At 41.8% G+C, this 25,702-nt stretch overlaps 2 protein-coding genes across 6 annotated transcripts in view; one reads left to right on the top strand and one right to left on the bottom strand.

Moving 5' to 3' along the window:
• The window catches only part of gjc1 (gap junction protein gamma 1), a 797,916-nt gene extending 787,075 nt beyond the window's left edge, over nucleotides 1-10,841 (top strand). For 2 of the 4 annotated variants that reach the window (XM_044050458.1, XM_044050457.1), the window contains one exon: nucleotides 8,539-10,841. In XM_044050458.1, the coding sequence (XP_043906393.1) occupies nucleotides 8,593-10,044 (1,452 nt within the window). In that variant the 5' untranslated portion in view covers nucleotides 8,539-8,592 and the 3' untranslated portion in view covers nucleotides 10,045-10,841. Of the gene's footprint in view, nucleotides 1-701; nucleotides 974-8,538 lie in introns of those variants that run through there. The other 2 variants (XM_044050459.1, XM_044050456.1) reach the window with 2 other exon arrangements.
• Nucleotides 10,842-13,819: 2,978 nt separating this feature from the next.
• On the bottom strand, nucleotides 13,820-24,570 carry st8sia6 (ST8 alpha-N-acetyl-neuraminide alpha-2,8-sialyltransferase 6). 2 transcript variants are annotated; one of them, XM_044050479.1, is made up of 7 exons: nucleotides 24,210-24,570; nucleotides 21,406-21,489; nucleotides 21,184-21,258; nucleotides 19,196-19,340; nucleotides 17,039-17,151; nucleotides 16,855-16,947; nucleotides 13,820-16,762 (listed from the first exon to the last, which is right to left on the bottom strand). In XM_044050479.1, the coding sequence occupies exons 1-7, from the start codon at nucleotides 24,308-24,310 to the stop codon at nucleotides 16,285-16,287; spliced, it is 1,089 nt and encodes a 362-aa protein (XP_043906414.1). In that variant the 5' UTR covers nucleotides 24,311-24,570; the 3' UTR covers nucleotides 13,820-16,284. The 2 variants fall into 2 exon arrangements, with proteins under 2 accessions (XP_043906414.1, XP_043906415.1); XM_044050480.1 differs by having other exon boundaries at nucleotides 24,228-24,570.
• Between the last annotated feature and the right edge of the window lie 1,132 nt (nucleotides 24,571-25,702).

The raw sequence follows: 25,702 nt of genomic DNA, 5'->3' as shown, positions 1-25,702 counted from the left end.
GTGAAGCATGCGATGTATTGGAATTTTGGATTGTATCAGATTTTACATTTTCATCTGTCTGACAGCCGATCTAGTGATTTTGACCAGTATCAGACCGATACCGATACTGACCGATACCGATTCCCATCCCTGATATAAATACAGACCATTACTGAAGCTTCTTCTTCTTCTGATTTTATTTGGTCATAAGGAGTAACAAAGACAGTAGTGGATGTACATAAAGTGCACATAGGAGAATTGTGTACAGTAATGAAGTATTTGTATTTGTAGAAGCTTAGAAAAGGTCATGCAAGGTCTCAGCTCAGCAGGCCACATTCATTTGTCTAAAATACATTATTAGGGTTGTAAAGCTTTCTCATTGCTACCCTCACCATTTCCTAAAAAGCCCCGTCCTGTGCAGCTCCTCACTGATGGACAGAGGTTTCAGAAACTCAGTGGCATGTGAATCATTTACCTCCAAAAACCACACACTTCGACTTCCATCCTCTTACTGTCTTTCAATCCCAGACCCCCCCTCCCTTCTCCCTCACTCTGTGGGTCATTAAAACCCCACCATGACCACCACCACCTCCTGCTCATTCATTCTCATCACCACCACACAGACAACACACACCCTCCGCCCCACTCCCCGCCCCCAACCATGACCCAGTTTGGAGAGGATGAGGGGGTAAGTGAGGACCATTATGAGTACCAAAGAGAGAGAGAGAGGCAAGATGTTCTGCCTCCCTCATTCCTCTGGCTTTCAGGAAGAGCTCGCACTTGGTTAAGCACACACACTGAGTCTCTTCGTGAGAGGTCGGCTGCGGAGGTGCATGTTTTGTTTTCACTTTTTGTTGTTTTGGTTTTTTTTGGATGTCAGCTGAGGTTCATGGGAATGTACAGGAGGGTAAGTGAGGCAAAGAATCACAGATGAGGGGCCTCAGGTTAAGAGGCAGAGGACACGGGCGCTGGCATCTGGCAGAGGAGTAGACGAGTGAGTATGACGCTTCATCATTGGAGTTTGTGTTTGGTTTGTGCCTACTTTTTATTATTTTGTATTTTTGTATTCGTTGACATTTGTTAAGTTGATCAGGACAATCTGGACTGGATTAAAAGTCTGGTGTGGTACTGATCTGATAAGTTATAGATGTATACGACTACACACACACAAAGAGGCTGCTTCCGCCGCAGAGATTCTTCCCGTGACATATGGAACCGTTTTTTTACCCTTTGGACACTGTTAATGAGGGAATGTTTTAGTTTCCCACGCACACAAACACTTCCACCCTCCCGCAAAATGAAGAAGAGGAAGAGCAGCTCATTAATATATCCTGCCGAAGAGAAGACCTCATCTCCACAATTACCGACAAAAAACAGGCTTTACGTTCAACCCACGACAAAATAGCATAGTTGCTATTTTTGGACATTAAGATCACCTGATATGAATTCCTTTATGTCTTCTGTAATTGGTATGAGTCAGAGGCCCAAACTGGGGCACAATGTCAACTCAACGCTTTGGAATTTATACTTTATTTGTGTTTCATGGCCACGTGCGTGCCTGTGTGTGTGTGTGCGATCATGTGTGTTTATGTAAACACATGCACCAAACAAAAGTGGTAGAGATTAAGTCTGTGTAAATAATGTGATGAATAACTCTGATAACCTTATATTGGCATGTTTTTAATCACTTCAGGGAATTGTTTTATAGGAAGTTGCAGGTCAGGAAAATAAGAAAAATCCATTTTATACATGTATATATTTCTGAGTGCTTTTAATAAAGGAGCTTATCCAGCTCTTCTGAGCAGGAGAGGGGAAACCACAAAATAAGAAACCCCCTTGTTCTTTTTAAGCCAAGCATGTGCTGACAGTTGCTACCCTGAGAATTCTCGAGCGAAAGCTGTGACCTTTATCGTGACATAAAGTCTGCGGGTCATCAGCATCAAAGCAGCCACGGTTTAACGCACACATGATGAGGATGATGATCTATATCTGAGCAGCTACTGCGTGCGCACGTTAGTTTGATGATCTGTGCGGGAACAGGTTGAAGGCAGTGGCCGTCGAACAACGACAGTCAGGAGAACACGAGCTCTTCTGCAGAACCTGCCTCACTTGTTGGCATTGGGTTCATTATTTGGTAGTTTATGTCATTTTTATTCTTAGTTTAACCCTTAGAACACAGAGCAGCTATGATAATACATACAGTACTGTATATTTTATTCAGACATGTTTTTTCTTTTCATTTTCACAAACTATATCAACACACCTGGACAAAAAGTAAAAAAAAAAAAAATTAAAGATTGAGTTAAATTTGTGAAATTTGATCTGTGCCACGTGAACAGTAAGGGTTAATAGAGTGTGAGCACTGTGTGGCGCTCACATCACAGACCTAGATTGTGCCTGAATTTCTGTCTTATCCCAATTAATTATTCTCGACTTTGCCTAGTCTTTAATGTAAAGGTGTTTCCTTGATAGCCAGAAAATGAAATGTACTTGTATACGCGCACACACACACACACACACACACACCAAACTCTGCAGGGGCATTTTAACAACTGTCACTCAGCATAATCAACCTCTCTCTGTTCTCTCAGTTGGAGGCTTTAATTCTCTTTCTGACTTCCCCTGCCTGTTTCCTCGCATAGATTTATGTCATCTCTGTGACTGCAGATAAACAATCTCCTCAGCTTTCTGTCCTTATCAGCTTACTTCTTCTCCACATATTACAAGTAATACTCAAATTAAAGTTTAATAAATAAAATCATATGTGTCTATTTTCAACAACCATCCATTTTGTATAATAAAAAGTTGCTCACCTAATATTGTTTCATAAATAAACATGGGCATATCATGATATTTTTCAAACATTCATGTAGCTGGTGAAAAATGTATGAGAACACGTAGAGTATCATGATAAAACATCTTTAGGTTGCTGCGTCCATCATGCTACTTCATGTAACATTCATTCATTCATTCATCACGCGAGGCGGAAAAGCCGAGTGCATTTCTGATGAAACAGCAGGAAAAACCTCGTCGCTCCGTAAAAAGACTGCACTGAAAGTAATCAAAACCATGCGAGAATTAGTGTTTTAAAGGCAGCAGCGCTCAAGACAACACAAGATCAGCAGCGTCGGGAGATTGGATTTATGTGCATTTTATCTTATGGATGGTGTTGTGTGTTGTAAGTGTTTGTGGCAGATAATGATGCCTTGAAACACTTTAAACGTTAATGCGCATTCCTGCGCCTTTGTGGAACGAGTAGTGCAGCGGGAAACCTATTTTAAGATTTTCCCCAGCAACAAGAAATGCTGTTTTCTGATTAGCTGATAGGTTGCTAATTCAAAACAGATGTATGAATGAACTACGCAGAGCAATCTGCCTTTGCACCGTCGATTCATAGATTACTAATTTATGTGAGGCAAGTTTTATCGCTGAGAAATGTCACATGTGGCGTGAAATATGACGCGATGCTATGCGTGCGGTTGTTGTTATTTCCACGCTTCGATGCTGGCAGGATTAGATGACAGTAGCCACAAACACCACACGTTACAGCAAGGAAATCGGCACAGTATTGACACTGATGGGCCACTAGGCTGAAATGCACTAGCTAGAACCCTGCTATGTTCAGATCAGCAGAAACAAAATAGTGATAAAAGTAACAAGGAAAAAAAGCCAATTAATGTTTTAATTGATTTGCATTACGTACAGTAATTTGACACTGCAGTGTGATACGTTTCATGTCCATAAATGTATGTTCTTTGCTTTAGCAAGGCTAATCAATATGTTAGCCTTGCATTCACTCATTAGTTTCCTTTACAGTAAGTCCATTATTCAGACAGCCGCTGGCCTACACTCATTATAAATATTGTGGCTGCATGAGTGTTTGTTTATGCATGTTCTGTATCAAAGCTTACGCACGTACAGCTTATGTAGACAAAGGAAGTAACGGAGAGGATTTTCTTTTTCAAAATGTGGTACGTGTACCACCAATGGTACATGAAATACTGAGCTGAGGACTTCACCTTATCTCCCACTCCATCTTAATCCAAATTCACTATACCAGTGAGTGAAGTATATGTGAGGAAGAGGAGGAGGAGATGAGGAATTAATCTGCTTCCTGTGAAAAGTCTTACATTGAGAGCGCAGTATTTTCTTGGGTTTGGGTTTTTTTTTGTACCTTTTTATAGCCCCAGTGTGTGACGAGTCAGTTGAGAGCTAAGTGCAGGCAGGCGAAGAGGCTTTGCCAATGGTTTATTAACAAACGAAGAACAAAAGAATACTGCAACAGGATGTGGGTGATGGTGAGGATAAGACACAGGAGTTAATAGACTGGCAAAAAAAACACAAACAATGAGTAGACACTCGTGTAAAACTGGGACATTACCTGCTAGTTAGACTATAACCTACCATAGCGACGAGTGACTGCAGACCCACAGCATAACGAGGCTGTGCTGACGAGGAGATTGAGAGCAGGTTTGCTGTCGACGCAGGTGAGGTGATTGCATGCAAGAGGAGGGGACGCAGGCGGAGACAGGGGCGGAGCATGATGCAGTATCTGTCGTATAATATTAAGCTACATTAACACAGAAAAATACATCAGACAACCCCACGACTCTCATGTGGAGGATAAAGCAGCAGAGGCAGCCAGATACAGTACAACAGACAAGAGGAAAACATTTTTCACATAAATTGTAGCATAAAAAAAGAAAAGAAATGCTACAAACCGATTTATATTGAATACACTACTACATTTAGCAATTCTATGTGAAATATAGCACCGTGGCAAGTATAATATTAAATAAGGAAGTGTATAATTGCTTTAACATAATAATAATAAAAAAACGGTTTGGTTTTTGCAGCTTTGCACACGTCGTCTTTCATTGACATGTTTCTGCAGAATTGTCTTTAGAAGTGGAAGCTTGCTCTGTAAACAATAAAGAAAGGCATCCTTTCTGGTGTGTAAAGCCAACATAGTTCCCTGACACTCTTGGGAAAGAGAGGTGAGGTGAGAAGTAAGCAGAAAACTCCACCATTTTTTGCCAATTTGCAGTCTCAGTCTTTTACATCTCATTCTTACACACTGGACCGATCTTTAACCCTGACTTCACTTCTCCAAGTATGTTTGTACCTGTGAATTCCCCTTGATGACACACGCAGTGACAGCATCTCCCTGTTATGCAATTACAACACCGTCCGTCCACAACCTGCACTTCTCCCATGGTGGGTCTCATTCCCCTTGTGTGTGTGTGTGTGTGTGTCCCAAAAGCCTGTGGCCGTGCTCACGCTCTGGGTCACCAAAGTTCAAGGTTCAAGATTCAAGAATTTTTTAGTGTCATTATGAGGACATAATGAAATTTTGCGGATACTCCCAGCTTAAGGCACACAATAAAATAGCAAAAATAACAAAAGACTTAACCCTTAAATAAGACACAACAAAAGACTTAACCCTTAAGTAAGACACAACAAAAGACTTAACACTTAAATAAGACACAACAAAAGACTTAACACTTAAATAAGACACAACAAAAGAGAAGGGATGCGAATTGTTAGTTGAAGAAGAAGAAGTTACCCATTTACATTCACATTTGTGTCACTGACGCACATTTGCCTGTGCATGCATGTGAGTGTATACTTGTGATCCTCTGGGATGGAAGGCAGTGACTGAGGCGGTCCCTGCAGTGACATTAGGAGTACAGTTGTAACTGTCTGACTGACTCAGAGCGTGAGGCCGTGATGTGGAGTTCACTGCTCAGGAAACTCTTCTGTTCTGTTAGGACCATGAGCTATGTTGTGTGCTCAGATGCATCAGAGTGACTGATGCTTTGATGACCCATGATTAAACATGGTCACGGTCTTTTGAGCTGACGGCTATAGAGCCATTGATCCTGAATGTAACTGCCTTTCAAAGCTCATTAGTCACCCTCTACTATATATATATCTATATATATATATAGATATATATATAAAACCCCTGTGAACTTCAGCGGCACAGAGCAGAACCAGAGTCTGGCGTTTTTCTTTATTTTCACCAAATGGCTGTTCATTCTTTTACCTGAAAGTGACAGAGCAAAACAAAAACCTGCCATGATTTGTCTGTCTGGTGCTGACTCATCTCGCACAGAGTCAACTTCTCAACCTGAACTGACCCTTGAGCTCTCACATGCGTAAACTGGACGCCTGGTTGTATGTGGTGGGGTCAGCAGGATTATTATTAATTTTGGGGCCGAGGTGAGTCTTGGCTGGAGCATCTGTCCTGGTGTGACAGTTCCTGGAGCCCAAGGAACAGCTCACTGATCGGGACTATTCCAGCTACAAACTGTATTAAACAGAAAAACAGAACCACTGTGCACTTTGAAATATGGTGTGAAATTAGCAAAGAGTCTGGAATTTTAAAAAGACCAAGGAAATGTTCCATAATTGCCAAAAGAAAGAGAGAGAAATATCATATAGAACGATGTTTCTCAAACTTTTTCAGACCAAGGACCACTTAACCTATAACAAAACACTCAAGGACCACCTAAGTCAAAAAAGCCCCAAAACGGTTGTGGTCACAAACCGGTCCACTGCACTGCTCAAGTCAGACAATGCCACAAAACAAATATTTGTTGATTTTACATAGGCTTACTAGTTGATTTGATATTGAAAACAACAACAACACATAAACGCAGACGTTTTGAGAAACACTGACATTTTAAATTTTAAAACATAACATGTTACTTGCTTGTCACCTCGCGGACCACTAGGGGTTGCTCACGGACCACACTTTGATAACATTATAAAAAACATTTCTTAAAGGCTCTGTTTTTACGTGTGTGTTTTTCTGGTCTGTTTTTATGAGATTTTTTTTTCGGGTCTGTTTTTGTGAGATTTTTTTTTCGGGTCTGTATTTACAAGATTTTTTTCCGGTTCTGTTTTCATGAGATTTTTTTTTTCCGGGTCTGTATTTACAAGATTTTTTTTCCGGGTCTGTTTCAGCCAAACTGCAGTTATGAATGCTTCAAAATGGGAGTTCAGGCTCTTAAGGGAGACTATATCTGAGGAAAACCTGTGCTACACAGAAGGAGAAACACTTCTATTTTCTGGTGTTTTTCTCCTGAAATGCAGGAAAAGTCTAAGACTAAGCTCAAACCTGAGACCTGGGACACTGTTCTGACTCTGCAGCTCAGAGATCTCTACAGTTACCGCTCACACCTCATACAGTCATGTCAGTGATAGTGCATACTGTAGTCTACACACACACACACACACACACACACACACACACTCCCGACATCCAACTCCTGTCCCAAGCATTTCCTTATATGGTCAGAGTGATCAATACTCAGCACATGTTTCATAGCAAGGCTTGCTCAAAAACATCCCACCCTCTCTGCTCCTCCTGGAGACACAAAACAGAGGACCTGGGAACTGCTGCTGCTCGCCCAGCTAAATGTCCCCAATGGCTGCAGCTCCAGGTCTCTCATGTTAATCTCTCGACCTGCATGGTGAGGATAGCGTCCTTGGAAGCACTTTAAACCGCAAACTAAGCTCACGTTCACGGTTGGATTTTCCCCTCAGTCTGGCATTACTGCAGCTTCACGATGGGAAGCGCTCTGTGGAGGTGTCACACTCATCCCTCAAAGCCGCCCCGAGGGACGGCAGTGTTTGGGTTCAGCTCCACTGCTTGAGTTAATGTGGGTCTGCTGCTGCCTCCCCGCTCCAACAGTGTGTGCCATGCCACCTGCTGATTCTGCCGGTTTGGAAGGCCTGCCTGGAGCCCAGACCTAACCTACATAGGCAACATGTCCCTCTTCCTTAACTGGTCACACATGCACGAGCACACACACTGTGAGACAAAGAGAAGATACTTGTGACTGGACCATGACTTTTACAATGGACACAAGTGTTTAAAGCTGTAGTGAGTAACTTGTCAGGCACGGATTATTACATAACCCTTTGCTGTTGTTCGTATGGTAAAAACTAAACTAAATTCTGCGCTCACACATACACACACCATTTACCTCCAAACCAGGCAAGTTAATACAATCCTCCAAACTGCACCTCACACAGAAGACGCTTTACTAAGAGGATTTATTTCTTCAAAAAGAGATGTGTGTGCATTTGGCGATAGCAAAATTCGCTGTTCGGATTATAAATTTCTCCCCCTTCTCAGAGCTGCTTGATGGTATTTTTTATACCAATATCCTCTTTCCAACCCGTTTGGTTTTCTAATTCTCTAAAAAGCTTGAACTTGACAGCAACCTCTCTGCGGCTCCGAGCTTGGTCTGTGCGCGCATTAGTCCCGTACATAGCAACAGATCAAATTAAGGACGTACTGATGCCTGAGCTCAGAGACGACTCTCATTTTAATTAAGGCAATTATTATGTCCGTGCCTCACAGTTACATGTTGCCACTGAACTCGCAGAACTAATAGTGTCTCCACAGGGATAAACGTCTGACAGGAAACATTCGGACAAATCCTACAAGTTGCTTTGATCGCATTTGATTTGTTGTGACACCGTACTCCTTTTTCACTTTCTCTTATCCTCTCCCTTCTCTGTGTCTCTTTTCTTTTTCTCCAGAGTCTGTGAGCAGGTGAGAGAGGGACACTGTCTGCCCCACTGTCCAGCAACACCATGAGCTGGAGCTTCCTCACGCGGCTGCTGGAGGAGATCCACAACCACTCCACCTTCGTGGGGAAGCTGTGGCTCACCGTGCTCATCGTCTTCCGCATTGTTCTCACCGCAGTCGGCGGAGAATCCATTTACTATGACGAACAGAGCAAGTTTGTATGCAACTCGGGCCAACCTGGCTGCGAGAACGTCTGTTACGATGCCTTCGCCCCTCTATCTCACGTACGGTTCTGGGTCTTCCAGATCATCTTGGTGGCGATGCCCTCTCTCATGTACATGGGCTACGCCGTCAACAGGATTGCGCGATTAGATGAAGCTAAAGGAGGTGGGGGATCTGTTGCAGTCAGAACACGAGGAGGGGATTACACACACAGGAAGCCAAGGAAAATCTGCTTTGGCGCACAGCAGCACCGAGGCATCGAGGAGGCCGAAGACGACCAGGAGGATGATCCCATGATCTATGAGGTACCAGAGATTGAACCTAAAAGGCCTCGGGATCCACTGCAACCTACGCCCAGACCCAAAATTCGCCATGACGGGCGCAAGCGCATTCGAGACGAGGGGTTGATGCGGGTCTACGTTTTGCAGCTGGTGTCTCGTACAGTTCTAGAAGCGGGCTTCCTTGCAGGACAGTACTTGCTGTATGGATTCCGTGTGAGGCCAGTGTTCGTGTGCTCGGGGGAGCCTTGTCCTCACAGTGTTGACTGCTTTGTGTCGCGGCCTACAGAGAAGACCATCTTCCTGCGCATCATGTATGGCGTCACTGTCCTCTGTCTCATACTCAATGTTTGGGAGATGTTACATCTGGGGATCGGTTCCATCTGTGACATCCTTCGCCGGCGGCGCAGCCCACCTCAGGAGGACGAGTACCAGCTGGGTTTGCTGAGCAACAACAGCGGTGTGGAGGGCTCCGTAGGGGGAGCAGGACCCGAGGCTGGTTCTGAGGGAGGGGTGGGTGGAGATAGTGCCGCTGATTATGTGGGTTACCCCTTCTCGTGGAACACTCCATCAGCTCCACCTGGCTATAACATTGTGGTCAAACCTGAGCAGATCCCCTACACGGACCTTAGCAACGCTAAAATGGCGTGCAAGCAAAACAGGGCAAACATTGCTCAGGAGGAGCAGCAGCAGTTCGGTAGCAATGAGGACAACTTTCCCACCGGAGGGGACGCCCGCGTGGCTCTCAACAAAGACATGATCCAGCAAGCTCATGAGCAATTGGAGGCGGCCATCCAGGCCTACAGTCAGCAGCACCAAGCTGAGGAGCAGCTCGGGGACAACCAGGACGACAAGCCCCAGAGCAACATCATCCAGGCCCAACCTCAGCCGCAGTCACAGCCTCAGAAAGAGCGCAAGCATAAAGTCAAGCACGGGAAAGGTGGCAGCAGCGGAGGTGGCAGCAGCAGCAACAGCAGCAGCAAATCAGGAGAGGGAAAGCCCTCTGTATGGATTTAAGCCCAGAGACGGGGACATGTGTTGAAACTGTACGTATAGATCTTCAAGATTAGATGATGAGCTGTTGCAATCAAGGTTGGATATTTAAACACCACAATGCCTTAAAGAATCCTGCAAGCTGGAGAAGTTGTGTTTAGGTACAAAGGTGTGTAAAAAAAAAGTGATGTTGCAGCTGACGATTCAGTTTTGTCTGGGCTATCACTTTTTAACTTGAAACCTCACACCAACACGTACTGTATTAGGCCAGAGTCTGTCGTTTACATGTCGCCTGAAGTCGTCGAGCAGATTATTGACCTCTGTTGTCATCCCGTCCATCTTTTTATTGGGAGACTGACTTCTCTTGCAAATCAGATTCGTCCTTGATTTGGCGTAGCTAATTTTATTTCCACTCCTCTGCAAAGAAATGGAATCAATGAATGACTGCGTTGCATCACGAGTTACGTATAGGACATGAAAATATAGTGGCATCAAAAAAAAGGAGGCAGTACTGCAAAAAGAAATGACTTCTTATGACATAAAAGAACATTACAACATAAAAATGCAATGCTTGAAGCATTATTCAGTGGCAGCACCTAAAGCAAGGACTTTAAATGCAGCAAGAACATCACCTTCCTGAGGGCTAAGTCCTGTCAGTTGCGTTCTGTGTCAGAATTTTCCTCCAGTGTTGATCGCGGTGTCGTATTACTGAGACTCTGCATTTGAAAGTGTTTCTTTATGTTTTCTGAATGTTTTGAAAACTGTGCAACGCCAGCTGCTACTCAGGAACCTCTGGGAAGAGCGGGTGGATTCTTTTTTTTTTTTTTACTTGTCAACATCAGAAATGTTCTTAAAGTAATCATTAACATGAGGAAATGCCGTTTTTATATCTTCAACTTCTCTGTTTCCATCTCTGGCTTTTAAACAAGGCGTCTCAGTGCGTCACTGTGGCTCTATTTGCCTTGTCATTGACTGCCCCCTAGTGGCTTTTTAAACAGGGTTTCTTATACTGATCAGATGGTTGCCAATGCTACTCATCCAACAGTAGTTAAACCAGCTGCAGAGTTCCTTTTCTAGTGAGTAGCCTTGTGTTAATTAAGTCTTCCCAGTGCCACAAGTTTGCTCCACAAGGCTGAAATATCACCACTTTGTAATGGAAAAGGTACAAAAGCCATTTCTGTAGTGTAACGAGACCAAACACTGTTTGTGTAATGCAAGTGTCAGTGCCAAGATTTTAATGCTGGGCTGCTATTAAGCCCAGCTGTTTGTAGCTTTGGAATACTGTGGCCATGCTACTCCAATTGTGGAAACATATGCCTACATGAGACCAACCCTTTTATAAAAGCCACTTGTTTTTTCTATTACAATACGTCTGTTGTTTTTTTACAAAGGGATTCAAAATAGCAAACTCCAACATGGAGTCATTTTTTTAAGTTTGAGCCTGCGTTTTATAGGAAAACTCGTTTTTTTCAAGGTTTTTTGTAAAAAAGAAAAGAAAAAAGAAAGAAACAAAGGCAAAGACTACTTGTTTCAATGTTGTATTGTGTTTTAAGTTGCCTTCCAATTGTAAAAAATGTGAAATATGACAAAGTATATTTTTATAATGTGTCGGCTAATGTGATGAAAATTTAGAAAGGACAAAAAAAAAAGAAAGAAGAAAAAAGCCAGACTTCTTGAATATAAGTATTTAATAATTGTATGTTGTTGTACCCTCCGGGCTGTATTTTAATAAACAGTCTCACTCCTTTTCCTACATGGTTCTGAGATCTGCTGAACACCTGTGTGTGGGGAGACAAAGAGGCCGAAGGACATGACAGGGTGATTCCTTCAGCAAACTAAGAGAAAGTGCAAATGCTGACACGCTGACACGCTCTGTCCCTGTCCCAGAACAACATCTTTATCCAAAGAGCTGAAACAAACCACAACCATTGTGATGCTGTATGATGTGATGTATGTAAAATAAGAACAACATCAACCCATCAACATGTTACTGTAATCCCAATTCAAACGAGCGAAGGAGAATTTTTTGCGAAATTGTCTGAAACACCACGTTTATACGCTTACATGCACAGAACTGCCACTCTGTCTGTTTCACTTAAATGTTTAAACTATGTTGTTCATTTTAGCGTGTCGGCTATAGACGGAGATTGAAAGTGAAAGTGCGTTTAGGAGACGACAAGGTGAAAATAACAGACTGTAAAAATGTTATACTCTTCACTTTCATCCGTCTATATTTCCACACATTCTCCTCTGGTTGAGATATTTTTGAGGGGGGTAGTGAGGCCTTTAAGGTGGCAATGGCCGTCATAAATCACCAGTGGCTCTTCATTCAGGGCGCTCCCCACAGCAGAGACTGACACTGGCTCCTCTGACACAACTTGGAATCCAATAAGTCATGAACAAAGTTGCTCAACTGAACTCCAAACTATTGAAAGAGAAGGAAACAAGAATGGAGAATGAATAGATAAGATAACGCATAATGTTGTTGGGAGTTTTAATGGAATGCATGGCCCTGAATCTCCAAATATTTTATCTTGTGTGGCTAAAACTGTTGTTGTTTTTTAAAGGGGAACGTAAGTCATTCTGGCAGCTATTCAGGTTAAAAAATGTCACTCGTATGTGTTTGTCTCACCCTGGTCTCCACTGAGAAACAGAAATGACCTTTTTCTTGCTACTTTATGCGACCAAATATCAAAAGGCACAGGTCTTTTTGTTCGACGAGGTGCGACAATGCCTCATGAGATAGGATTCATTTATTCATATTTATTCACTCTGATACCAAATGGCTTTTAAAAAAGAAACGGAAACAGGCACGAGGTTTGTGAACTTTGTGCAACGCCGTATGGGACAATAGTAAACGGTTGATATTTACGGTACTTAGTCGATGTGTTATCAAATGTCACAAATGATTGATCTCTGATAATCGGCTGTGTCTCAAAAACATAATACATATTCAGTCATTCAGGTTTACACCCCACTAGAGGCAAAGGCATTTACTTTGCTAATAAATTTAACTCTTACAAGATTTTCAGTGAACAAAAACAGTGATGTGAAAGAATATAGGTATTTAACATGGTTGTTTTTTTGGTTTTTTTTGCAATGTTCCTCAAAAAAAAGAGAGAAAAGGAATACATTTAGAAAGACAAGAGACAAACATGTCCTCTGAGCACATCAGACACACACCTTAGTCGGAGACAGTCATTATATATAAGTGCAGGTGTGATGCTGCCATTCACAGACACAACAGGATGTGTGTGTTTAACAGCGTTGGAACAATATTGACAGAGATGATCATTCCCCTGTTATTCAATGTGTATTTCTACAGCTAGAGAATCAACACCGCGGATACGTCAGTGTTCATGTCGTCTGTCTGCGTAAAAAAAAAAACAACGTCTGTGTTCAGACGGAAGACTCTAGTGAGGCCGTGTTGTTCGCCCTCCATCTTTCTCGATGTGACAGTGAAACCAGTCGTGTTACCAGTGCAAACGGACTCAAACATGCATTTGTGTTCCTTTTTGTGTGCGCATCCTTTTTTGTATTCCTTTTGTAAAAAAAAAAAAAAATATGTACATTTCTTTCAGTGCCATTCATGGTCTCCCCCCCTGGCAATTTTGATGAATATGTTTTGATTTGCATGTGTAAAGAGCTATTTTCCTACAAAAATAAATGACAAATACATATTGAATGTAAGTCTCGGGCCTCTTTTGTTTTGGCTCTGGCTTAAAAAAAAAGGACCAAACACAGAAAATGAATGAATAAATGAAGGAAAGACTCTTGAGACATTGATTATTGTCCCGCATTTGTTGTCAGTATGAAAAAGTGAGTTTATTTGGTGGAGAGCAGCTCTATCGGGACAATTACAGACACACAAGACGACGACGCGTCCAGGAAAAACACAGGAGACGTAAGAGCTTCTGGTGCAGGAGCAGCTGCAGTGTTTGGTACAATCTGCCAAAAACTGAATTCACTTTCACAATAGAATTATATCAAGTGATCTGTTATCATTCAGCGCTTCCTGGACATAAAAAAAGAAGAGAAAAGAAAGACGATGGTGTTGTTATTGTGGGAGTTCACAGCTACACTGTCTGGAGAAACAATAAAGGGTGGGAAATTATTGTTTGACACTTACACTCTGTAACAATATGGTAAGAACTCTGGAATTGAGAAGTAATATCATGGTAACACCATCTTATTTCAATATAATAGCAAAGTAGTAGCTTGGTAATAACAATGGGGGGAAAAAAAGGATTCATTTCAACTTTGATTCAAAAACAGTTGTATGTGCTGCCAGGTCCAGAGCACCTGTCTAACCCGGGGTGGGGGGGGACTCATTTAGTTCAGGGGCCACAAATGGCACAATTTGATCCCACATGGGCCAGAGCAGTAAATGAACATGAACTCCCGATTTCCCCCCCTTTGTTTTACATGTAATCACATGTTTTTAAGGACATGACCTGGGTATTATAAAGTGATTATCTCCACCGTCAATACCAAGCTGGAAATGTCATTATAAATTAGATACAGTTACCATAATTACTTCCATATTAAAAAGTTATGCTGTAACTTCACTGTAATGTAAAAATAATAATGATAATAACAATAATAATAAAAGAATTTCCCAGAGAAACTAGGCAATGAGAATGAGAGGAGTGCTGCAGCTGGATGCACAACAAGGTCATTGTGAACATAAGTGGAATCCCATGACCAAAGTCTTAAGAGGGCTACTGTGGCAGCGGGCGATTTCCTCTGAAAACAAACAAACCCCCACAGAGATGTCATTTTAGAGCTGGTGCACACAGTCTATTATTACGACTTTGGACACTGGGGAAAAAAAAAACTAGGATATTTCTCATCCCTCACAGATGTGTGTGTGTGTGTGTGACCGTGCAGGACGACGTACAGGGTGCAGTTACAAAAAAAACAAGAGGCCCAATGATTTGGAAATACACGATACATCTGTATTGCAAACCTCGTGCTGTATATGAAGCAGCATTACACTAAGATAATTAATATAATTAAGAATGTCTATAAATGGATGATGATACGATAAGATAATGAATAAGTGGATCATATGTGGTTCCAGTTATGAAATGAGTAAGATGTGCCTTTTATTAAACAATCTTGGACAGAGTTGGAGCATTCATAGCTCAAAGACACTGACATGTTTGGGGAAAACCATTTGCTGTCGGGTTTAGGCAGAATTCCCCCCAGACTTAAATACAAATAACTTTTTTTTCTTCCCTTTAATTTAATTTTCCCTCTCAACCCATGCTGGTCATGCTGACAAATACAAAAAAAGAAATCACAATAATTCACATGATCCTGCCAAGGGCTCAGTGAAAGTTCTCAAGTTTGTTAACCTACAGCTGGCAAATATTTCTTATTAAGTACTTAAATCAGCTACAGTTTTTCACCCACAGTGCACGGGTTCACAATCTTTATGGAGTCTGTAACATTGTCAGCCACTGGTTATCGATGCCCGTCTCTGTGACGCAATGTAAAACAAGGTCACCGTGGCAACACTGTGTTAACCGGTGTTATAACTGTGCCCCTGCTCGGTCCTCGGCTCGATGTCCCACTGTTCCTCAGTGTTTTTACGTGAAGGGACATGACCTCGTACTTCATGTGCGCATCACATCCTGGAGTGTCAGCTTCCACAACCAGTAACAGCCATTTAGTAACGGTGTGTGTGAATAAAGTGTGCGAGTAACGCACATCACCCCCTTTAGTTTATCATGGTGACCACTGAGTATTATTCAAAGTGGTTGTGAAATGTCCTTTTAACATTCTTTACATTCTATGTGCTGGTGTTTCGTTTTTTTTCAGCCTCATGTTGAGAAGATATTAGATTTTTTTCAACATACATTCGGTTTCATCGAAATGTTCGTATGGTCAGTTACACAACAGTCATTACTAAATTATTAGCATAAGGCACTTTCATATAGACCATCACAAAGGCCTGACAAAGGATTCCAAGTAGGAAAAAAATTACCCTCCAGACTCCAGCTGGAACATTAGTGTTAATAAATAGACTTGTACGTACACTACACGAGTATTTACAGTTGTTTTCAACCTGATTTCAGTGCAAATGTCTTGGCTGCTGGTGATTGTTGCATCCTCTTTGCTTGCATACTCTTAATCCATGTTATCAGCCAAAAAAAAGGATCAGTTCAACTATAAGTGCATTGAAATGCGTGTGATTGGCTTCGTCGTGAGAAGGCACTCCGGTCCTTCTCTTTTCAATCCCAACCCAGACCCATCAAACTACTTTTCACCTGCTTGACAATCCCCCAGGTGAAGTCTGAGCACACCCTGACTGTGCAGACGCAACAGGAGGTCAAACTCAGCTGGCATGGCATGGAATTTCTTTTTAGTCTGCCTGTCATCGTAGTAGTGGTTAGTCAGGGCACGGAAGCCGTGTGGGTGATTAGCGAAGGGCCAGAACCCGTACAGGTGCACATTGGTGCAGACCTCCAGCGCCATGCTAGCCATAATTATGCCGGTGCTGAGCCGCACCGCTCTCAGGCCCTGGGAGCGCCAGAAGGCCGCCAGACTCTGCAGGTACTCTGGGTTGAAGAAGATGGGCCGAGTGGGGCTTTCAAAGTCCTCAATAGTGTAGACGGCACGCATGGAGAGCGGGGTGTTGTGGCCATAGGAGAAGGCGGGAAGGAGCAGCAGGGAGTTGCCGTAGCTGCGCAGGCTCTCCGCAAACGGCCGCCGGCGCCCCATGAGAGCCCCATACCTGAAAATAAACAGCAGTTTATTTGTGACGCCCCCAAAAAAAAAAAGCGAAGCAAACAAGGGAGCGTTATCAGGTGAGGTTGCGTCGCTCACTTCTCCACGAATATGCTGGGGTTTGCCGTCACAAGGTCAGTCTTGATGCCCACATGTTTCTCATAGCCGTTCGCCAAAGGAGGTAGGTTGCACCTGAACACGGAGTCAAGACAGGCAGCGGTACAATTAATTGGTGGGGTGTGGGGGCTCAATTAACAGTGAGTCTTTTCAGTGACATTCTCACCTCATAACAAACTGGGCAGAATCGATCATCTGCCCACAGCTGCTGTTGGACAGGATCCCTCCATTCCCAACAACGGCACACGTGTCCCATGTTTTATTTGAAAAAGGATGCTCCTGCAATCAAGAGTCGTGGGGGAAAAAAAGGGGCCACCAATCAGACGCATTCATTCTGAAGTCACAGACAGAGTGCATAATCAGGGGAAGTGTACGCTTCCTCTTCAGTCCACACAGGAGGAAATGCCATTGCAGCACATGCAGTATGCATGCTACCACAAGTCGTTTTTTTTTTTACACCACTTAACACGGAGATCAAATTGAAACTTCTTCCATGCAGGACAACCATGTTGTGTTTTGTTGACCTGCTTATCAAAGAATCATTGCTCAGGCTCATTTGATATTACTGATTACTATTAAGATATTAAGATTACTTTTGAAACCTGGGCAAGAAGCTTTGAAAACAACCTGACTGCGCTGTCCTGACAGGGATCTGACCTTGCTTGTTTGTTAGAGGTGCAAAGGATTTTCCAAACAACAAAAAAGCAACTGTTTTTCCTTAAAAGAATTGATTAAAAATGATTTTGGGAGAATGGCCTCGTTCATTCCCACTCACCTGCACCTAAACCTCTGCCCTTGCATGGTGTGAATTTGGTGGGAACACGGTGGGAAGAGTGATATTTAATCAGACATTCAAACAGCTCTGCATTATTTCAAGAACAATGCAGAGCTGTTATAAGACCGGCCTTTAAGACCAAAACAAAAGTCACGTAACACTAATCTCCTCCTGCAACGGGAGGTCAAACTTAGTCGCCTTGAAAATGACAAACCACTTGTACCGTATCATGCAGTGGTTCAGAGAATCACTGCGATCTATATTCTTTCTATAAACGAAGACAGATAAAGAAGAAGCGGACGTGGCAGCAGTTCCATCAGAAAGTGAAAGCAACAAATTGTCAATCACGATATAGATTGTCACGGCGATGCAGAAACAGACACACAAGCTTGGACTCCGACGGCCCTGTGAGTCATTGCTGCAGACTATGACGGTCACTTCCTCTCAGACTGGATATTTTAAGATGAATCACTTCCACGTTATCACACACACAACCGTGCAAAACGGGGATATGGAAAACAAAAAAAGGAGTAAAAAAAGAAATAAGACCTATAATTCTATTCTTTTCTATTCTAAAAATGTCAACGTTAAACGGTCACATTTAAATTGATATATCAGTTACCAAATCTTTAAACTACCATCTCCATTTTTCAGATATACTTAGCGACAAATACACATTCAACATATCACATATAGACTTTTTGAGCTTATATTATCTAAATATGGCTGCATGGCTGTCATGATGACACAGAGGCATAAAAAACTTACTTTCCTGGACTGAAAAGGCAGTGATTTTAATTTCAAGTAAGAAAAACCACATCCTCGGTGACTAACAATAATATTTATCCCCGTCTGCAGTTTTCATGACTTTCACGCTACATTTTCACTCAATGACATATGAATGGAAAGTCTAATACTTCCAGGTCATGTTACTACATGTCATAGTGATTAAAAAACCAAAAAGACTTAAACTGTTCTTTGGGCTATTCATGAATAACACTGTGCAAATGAAGTCAAGGAGATATTAAACAAATTTGAAGGTGGTTGAACTTGAAAAGTGAAATGAAAGTTCACGTAAAAACACAACAAAGTAAACTCAATTAAATGAATGTTTATAATGCTAATTTACATCTGCATTCCCAGACAAAATCATGGACACAAAAAAATAGTGCAATACAATAAACAATGCAGTAAAAACAAGAGTTCAATTAAAACTTCCTTTTTTGTAGTGCATACCAGGTAAGGCAGTGTCTATCATAAAGTGCTTCCTTTTTCTTTTGTTTTTGATTTGTCCAGGTTCCCTTTTTCATGCGGTGTATTCTAATGTTTGCTTTAAGCCGTTTCTTGAAGGACGAAGAACATGTCAGTGGCGCTCTCTCTAACACCCAACGGCGACGTATGCCAGCGCGTGAATCCTTTTACTGACAAAACATTCAGTGCAAAAGTGGCTTTCCTGAACCGTACTTTCGCAAAAAGAAAAGACTTATCTCAAATAAATGAAGGAGGAGAAAGGTAGAGATCAAGAAGTCCCCAGTCAACAACTCTCACCTTTGTAAAGGTGCTGAAAATCTCAGGCGTCACCTGCAGAGTCCTCTTCTTCTCGCCGTCGTACACGAGCTTTGAGCCCACCGGAGTGTTGGCCTGAGTGATGACAGCCTTGTGAAAACCATGGCACTTGCTGCTCAGCTGAGATCTGCAGAACCGAGATAAGGTCAGGACATGTTCACACCTACTGTGATGTACTGCAAGTCATGTGACGTCTCCGAAGGAATACACTCAGACCATGTGGCAAACATGCTCTGTGCTCAGCAGTGTTGTTATGTTACTTAAGCACAAAATTCACCTATCAGTACTTTGTTATTCATATTTCTAGCAACTTTTACTTTCACTCCACTACGGTTTCCTCTAACTGTATTTGTTACTCGTTACTACCAAATAAAATCAGAAGAAGGAGAGTTGGTAATGGTCTGTATTTATAAAGAGCTTTTCTAGTCTTGATGAACTGCTTTACACTACATTTTTCACCCATTCACCCATTCACACGCTGCAACATGGGGTTAAGTGTCTTGCTGAAGGACACAACCTACCAGTTGAAAGACAACTCTGTTATCAGTTCTGATTAACCTCAGGCGACCCTAACGACTGTGTTTCACCTCAGTTTTTTCTTTCCTCTAGTTCATAAAAATGAGCAAAGTGAACTTTGAACTGTGACGTAGTTAATGATTTTTTATTTCATCAGATTACCTACAGTATAGGTTGTTGCTGAGGGAAAAAAAGGATATAAGACACTCTATATTGCATATAAAGCCTCTGCATATACTGTACGTTTAAACATAGTCATGGAAAAAAGGAGCCAAAATGCTCTGTGTTCTCAGGGTTAAGATTTGTGGCGCCCAAATGATTGTTTGTGCCAGAAAACAAAATGAACTCAGCTAATACTGCATTCTGATTTATGTCCTCCTTCTGAGTGTGGATTTGGCGTAAACGATAGTGTAATTAAAATGGACATGTACATCCGGGGAATGTGACGGCGCTGTGACACTTCAAACCACAGATGAGTGTGAACTTGCACTTCTGAGCCAAAATGACAGATCCTTTTGATAGAGTTTTAACCACAGTTTTGAGGGAATGAATCAACACATTTTATTACACACTCACCACAAACATTCCAACGCTATCGCTATACAAACCACTGATATTTTGCAAATATGTTAATATGTTTGCGTCACTTTGCGTGCCACATATTTCACTTTCATGGCGCGAGGCAGTGCCATGAGGAACATGCGGTTGGGTTTAGGCATGAAAAGCGACTGCTTGCCGTTGAAAACTGATAGTGGTTTTCCTCTTAATCACAACATCCTTCCTCTCTGTTAGAACACACGAGAATGACACTTCATAACTGCAACAAACATTCTGACATTTGGTCTCAAACTGCAGTCTGCTTTGTCCACGCCACTGCAAAACTGCAGGAGATGATGCTTTTAGATAAAGGTGACATACAGAGACCGAATGTGGCGTTAAATGATGGCATCTTAAATGGGTAGAAGATGAAATGTTTGTGAGTGTTGGTGTGCTGATATTTTTTGGCATGATAAGAAATCAAACATTTTTACTGGCCTTAACATCCACACTGTGAAGACATGCGTGACAGTAATCATGCAATGTCCTTTTTATTTGAACTATTTATTTCTACAGTTTTCTTGTCACAAAGTGGAAACTGCCTGAAATGTGTGTCTGACAGTGAAGCAGACAGACTGTCTCCGTGCTGCAGCTGCATCGCTGCTCCTATGAGCGCAACAGCGATAATTATTATCTTGTAACGTTTGGCAATTATGTGTTATTCCAACAAAATGTACTTACTTACTACTTAGCAGCACATGATATCTGCCCTCACATGCAGACGATTCCATTGATAAAGTAATGTGTCGGCATAATGAAAAATATAATGTTTCCCATCGGTTTTCAGAAAAATATAACATAATAATACAAAAGTGTTTGTTTTCTCCGGGGAGAGCAGGCGGCATCTTTCATTTTACCTGAATTTTTTGTAGTTGTCCTCTTGCCTTTTCCAGGTTTGAGAGTAACGCTCAACTACTTTGGTGATGATTTCCCTGTGACACATGCACAAATACAAATACGTCGTTAGATGCTTGAATCTCAGGCATTTTTTTATATGTATATATATGTACATATACATATACATATATATATAAATAAAGGCAGAAGTTTGGAGGAGCGGTGGCGGCGGTCACTCTCACCCGCAGCCTTTGCAAATGTCAGCTGACTGAGGGACAAGGTGCCTCTCAGTCCTATGAGGAGTCGGTCTGCGAGGGTCCACATTACTGTGAAGAAAACAACAAATAGGTAAACAAAGACATACGACAAATAATACGATAGCGGTAACATTGAAAAGGGAAATATGACCGAGGAAAAGCCAGACAAACATTATCATTCACAAATCTGTATTGAATCCAAAGAATGGAGATTCTTAAAACGTAACATTTCTAAATTAAAAAACCCTTGTGTCTAAGGTTGAATTGGAGATAGGGCTGCAAATAACGATTCTTTTCATAATCGATTAATCTGTCGATTGTTTTCTCGACTAACCGAATAATCGTGTGGTCCAGATGTCAGAAAATCTGGGAAGGATGATGTTCTCAAATGTCTTCTTTTGTCCAAAAATGATTCAGTTTTAATGATTTCTTTGTTACATGGAGCAAAGAAACCAGAAAATATTCACATTCATGAGGCTGAAAAATCTGAAAACTTGTTTTAATTCCTTAAAAACACAACATCAAAACAGTTGACTAACTAAAATAGTTGATTAATTTAGTAATCGATGAATAATCGATTCATTGATTCATCCCTAATTGGTATGATATTCACACTTTTACATCCTCAAGTCTCGACTATTATAAGGTAATAGTCCTTTTACCTTAGCCTGCAGGGCTTTTAACTGGAACTCACAAAAGGACGTACATCATGCCCGTTTAGAATCCATTTCAAAATCTTGACCCTAACTTTTAGAGGCTCGCACGGTCAAACACCTCCTTCTATCTCTGACCTGCTACGGCTTCACACCCCGACCCGCACTCAGTCTGAGGTCAGCAGGTCAGATGTTACTTCAAGATGTGAGGTGATCAGTAAAACCTGGACTGTGGAACGCTGTCCCCCTTTTTCCCTTCACACTGTTTACGTTTTTAAAAAGCAATTAAAAACTTTTCTTTTTAATCAGTCTTTTAGTTAGACTCAGGTTCTTAGTGTTTTTCCCTGTTTTTTGTTGAAGCAAACCTGTGTTTTTACACTGTCAGTATTTTAAGTATTTCACTTTGTGATTCTCTATATGTGAAATGTGCTATATAAATGAAATTTACTTGCTTACTATAGTAAAATATGTCAGAACTGGGTGTGCATTTGGGCCGCAATTAACGATTATGTTTAGAATCTAGCATTCTTTTGTCCATAAAATGTAGGAAAATGTTGAAAAATGACCATCAGTGTTTACCAAACCTGGAAATCATGATGTTCTCAATGTCTTTACAGTTTCAATGATTTTTCTTTTGTCAAATTTTGTCAAACGGTGTCTTTCCCACGGAGGTGGAAACCCTGTGTACATGCTGTTGCTGTATCGAAGAAGCCCTGATCTTTTTTCTGAAATGCAGTTCAGCATTACTCTACTACTCTACTACTATGCTGGGCCTGATTCCTTTGAGTTCGAGTCCTCCACCTTGTCATTTCAAGTAAGAATACGAAACGTACGATATGCAGATCGTGCAACGACAGAGGTTCATAAGTGCAGAGGGGAAATGAAAGAGGTACCACAGTCTCACACAATTACAAAATCAAAATGATTTTGAAGCTGTATTTTAAGCTTAAAGAAATTGCTTCTTCCTTTAATAATCCCCCCGAGAAAACTCTAAAGCAAGTGATCAAACTTCTGTTAAAGTTAAAGCGGTGTTCAGTGTTTGATCTTAAATGTTCCATAAATGAACAACCAGTGTACAAACTCACAAGCAGAGAGACCTTTGCTACTTGTGTTCCTCGCACACTAGTGTAAAGTCCCCACTTCCTGTTGTCAAGTTTTCAAAGGGGAATAAAGTAATAAAACAACCTTTGTCAGGTTCCTATGGGAGAACTGTGAAGTGAAACTCTGCCTGTTTCCCAGCATTCACACACAGTGCTATGATGCACTGTTATTAAATATCAGTGTCATTTCATATGGTTATCGCTGGGATTGGCTCACGTTAACCTTACAGAGCATCTCAAGTTCGGTGAGAGACACTTGAATGAATCGCCTGATCAATGTCTATGTCCACATTATTCTGCTGGTATCTCAAGAGTATTGTAAAACAAATCACATCACTCAAGCACATACCGCGTGTGTCCCAGGAGGATCCATGAGGAGAAGTTAAGTTTTCTTCTTCTTTTTTTTCAAGATGTTTAAGACCGAATGTGAAACATTCTTGGAAACAAAATAATAATAACAATGGACAGAATTCCGAGGAGAAAGGTCTCAATTCTGAGAAAACAACTCAGACTTCTGACTTTGTTTTTCTCACAATTCAGAATTGAGACTTTTTCTCAAGAATTTTGACACACCACACCAACACTTTCCACCGCTACTACAGATGAGCATTTCAGCAAAGATGATACTGGGGGAGGAAACAACTCACAATGCCTCTTTATCATCACCATCATCATCATCATCTGTCAAGTCAGCATCTCCTGCCTCTCCTGTGACAGAACGTGTCTTAGCCTCACCACTAATACACCCAGAGTATAAATAGTGACCTGTCTGTGTTTGTATTTGTTACCTCTTTTAAAACCTAGAAACACTGGCCTTTGGCAGGACCAGTAGTCCTCATGGAGACCACAACACGGTTGAGTTTAGATGAGATTATGAATTGTAGTTTAGGTTTGAGAAGGTTTGAAGGTTTGTTAGGGCTGTCTGAAAAATGAATGGAAGTCAATGCAGTGTCCTGAGCAGGATAGCTGTGCAAACCTATGTGTGTGCGTGTGTGCGGGTGAAAGTATGTGGGAGAAAAAAGTCACACACACTTACTTGTCGTTGAACACGTACCAAATGACAGTGGTCAGCAGGCTCCCCACACAGACCAGAGTGAACATCCAAGAGAAGAATGACTTCAAGAGGTGTCCCCTCATACCTCTCCCCCACTAGCCCCTCTCCCGTCCTTTCGCTCTTCTGTCTCTCTCCACTTCACTTCAGCTGGGTGAAAACTAAACTGCCGCCTGCTCTCTGTCACCCCTCCGCCTGTTTTCACATTTCCTCCCTCTTCTCCTCGCTCGTTCCGTCGGCTACAGCACAGTCTATCGCGCGAGTGTTAACCTTTCGCCTCTCCGCTCTCTCTTATATCTTCTTTTAACCCTGTCCCCTCTCTTCCTGTCTGTCTGGCCTGACTCAGTGTTCTCCCCTCCCTCCCCCCTCACTGAGAGAAAGAGCACGCCTCCCTCTCTCTCTCTCCCTCCCCTCCCTCTGTCTCTCTCGCTCTCCCTCCCCGCTCAGAAGCATTGATTTCGCCCATATTCAAAATAACAGAATTCCCAATGCTGTGCTAATAATGTAAACATCGCCTGACAGCGTGTAAAGTAAGTACGTAAGTAAACATTTGTTTGTATTGCACCTTTAAAAACAGCAATTTACAAAGTGCTTTCACATACATGAATCAGAATACACAGAAAAGGATCAAAGCAATGAGATGAAAGGATAAACAGCTGAAAAGATTTCATTAAAAAAAGAGAGCCTCACATAAAAGCAAGTCTATAAAAAATGAGTTTTAAGAAGAGATTTAAAAGATGACACTGAGTTGGCAAGCCTTATCTCCGGGGGCCGGCCGTTCCAAAGCCAAGGCTCTCTGACGGAGTTAGACAGAGGCTTCTCAGATCGTTGGGTCTCAGCGGGAGGTATATCTGTATGTTGTCAGCAGCAGTGGAAAGAGACATTATGCCATTGGATAATTTGGCTGTGGGAGCATGTTAATAGAAAATAAAATTGGACCTAAAATAGAACCCTGCAGTACACCATAGGCTATTTGGGTTGTAGAGGACTAGTAGTTGCCTATGGTGACCGCACAGGTTCTGTTGAAAAGGTAAGACCAAAACCAACCAAGTGCTGTGTCCCTGATACCAACCCAGGATTTAAGACGGTCAATTAAAAAGTTGTGATATATTGAATCGAAAGTGGCACTTAAGTCTAAAAGAATTAAAATAGCGCTCTCCCCTCTGTCTGTAGTTAAAAGCAGGTAATTTCAGTGCAGTTTCAGTACTATGTAAAGCCCTAAAACCGGATTGAAATTTCTCAAATGAATTATTTTGTGCCATAAAAGATAAAAGTTGGGAGGAAACTACTTCACTTTTTCTAAGACCTTTGATAAAAAGAGAAGTTTAGAAATTGGTCTACAATTATTAAAATCGGTGACTCTCGGCATGACAACATCATGCATCAGCTCGCTTGGAGCCTCGCCAGAGCAGGTACTAAAAAAAGTTCCAGGTACTATCGCTAATGGAAAAGCAAATCGTGCCATGCCGGTACCATAG

The sequence above is a fragment of the Solea senegalensis genome, linkage group LG19, assembly GCF_019176455.1.
Source record: "Solea senegalensis isolate Sse05_10M linkage group LG19, IFAPA_SoseM_1, whole genome shotgun sequence".
In the NCBI taxonomy this organism is placed as follows: domain Eukaryota; kingdom Metazoa; phylum Chordata; class Actinopteri; order Pleuronectiformes; family Soleidae; genus Solea; species Solea senegalensis.
This window is presented reverse-complemented; position numbering and strand designations above follow the sequence as displayed.

Bases quoted from the DNA above. Each gene is read 5' to 3' on its own strand.
- st8sia6 (XM_044050479.1), bottom strand. From the start codon at position 24,310: ATGAGGGGACACCTCTTGAAGTCATTCTTCTCTTGGATGTTCACTCTG. The intron at 21,259-21,405 runs GTGAGAGTGACC...CATGTGTCACAG, and splicing joins GACATTTGCAAAGGCTGCGG to GGAAATCATCACCAAAGTAG. The intron at 17,152-19,195 runs GTGAGAGTTGTT...TCTTGATTGCAG, and splicing joins TTTTCAGCACCTTTACAAAG to GAGCATCCTTTTTCAAATAA.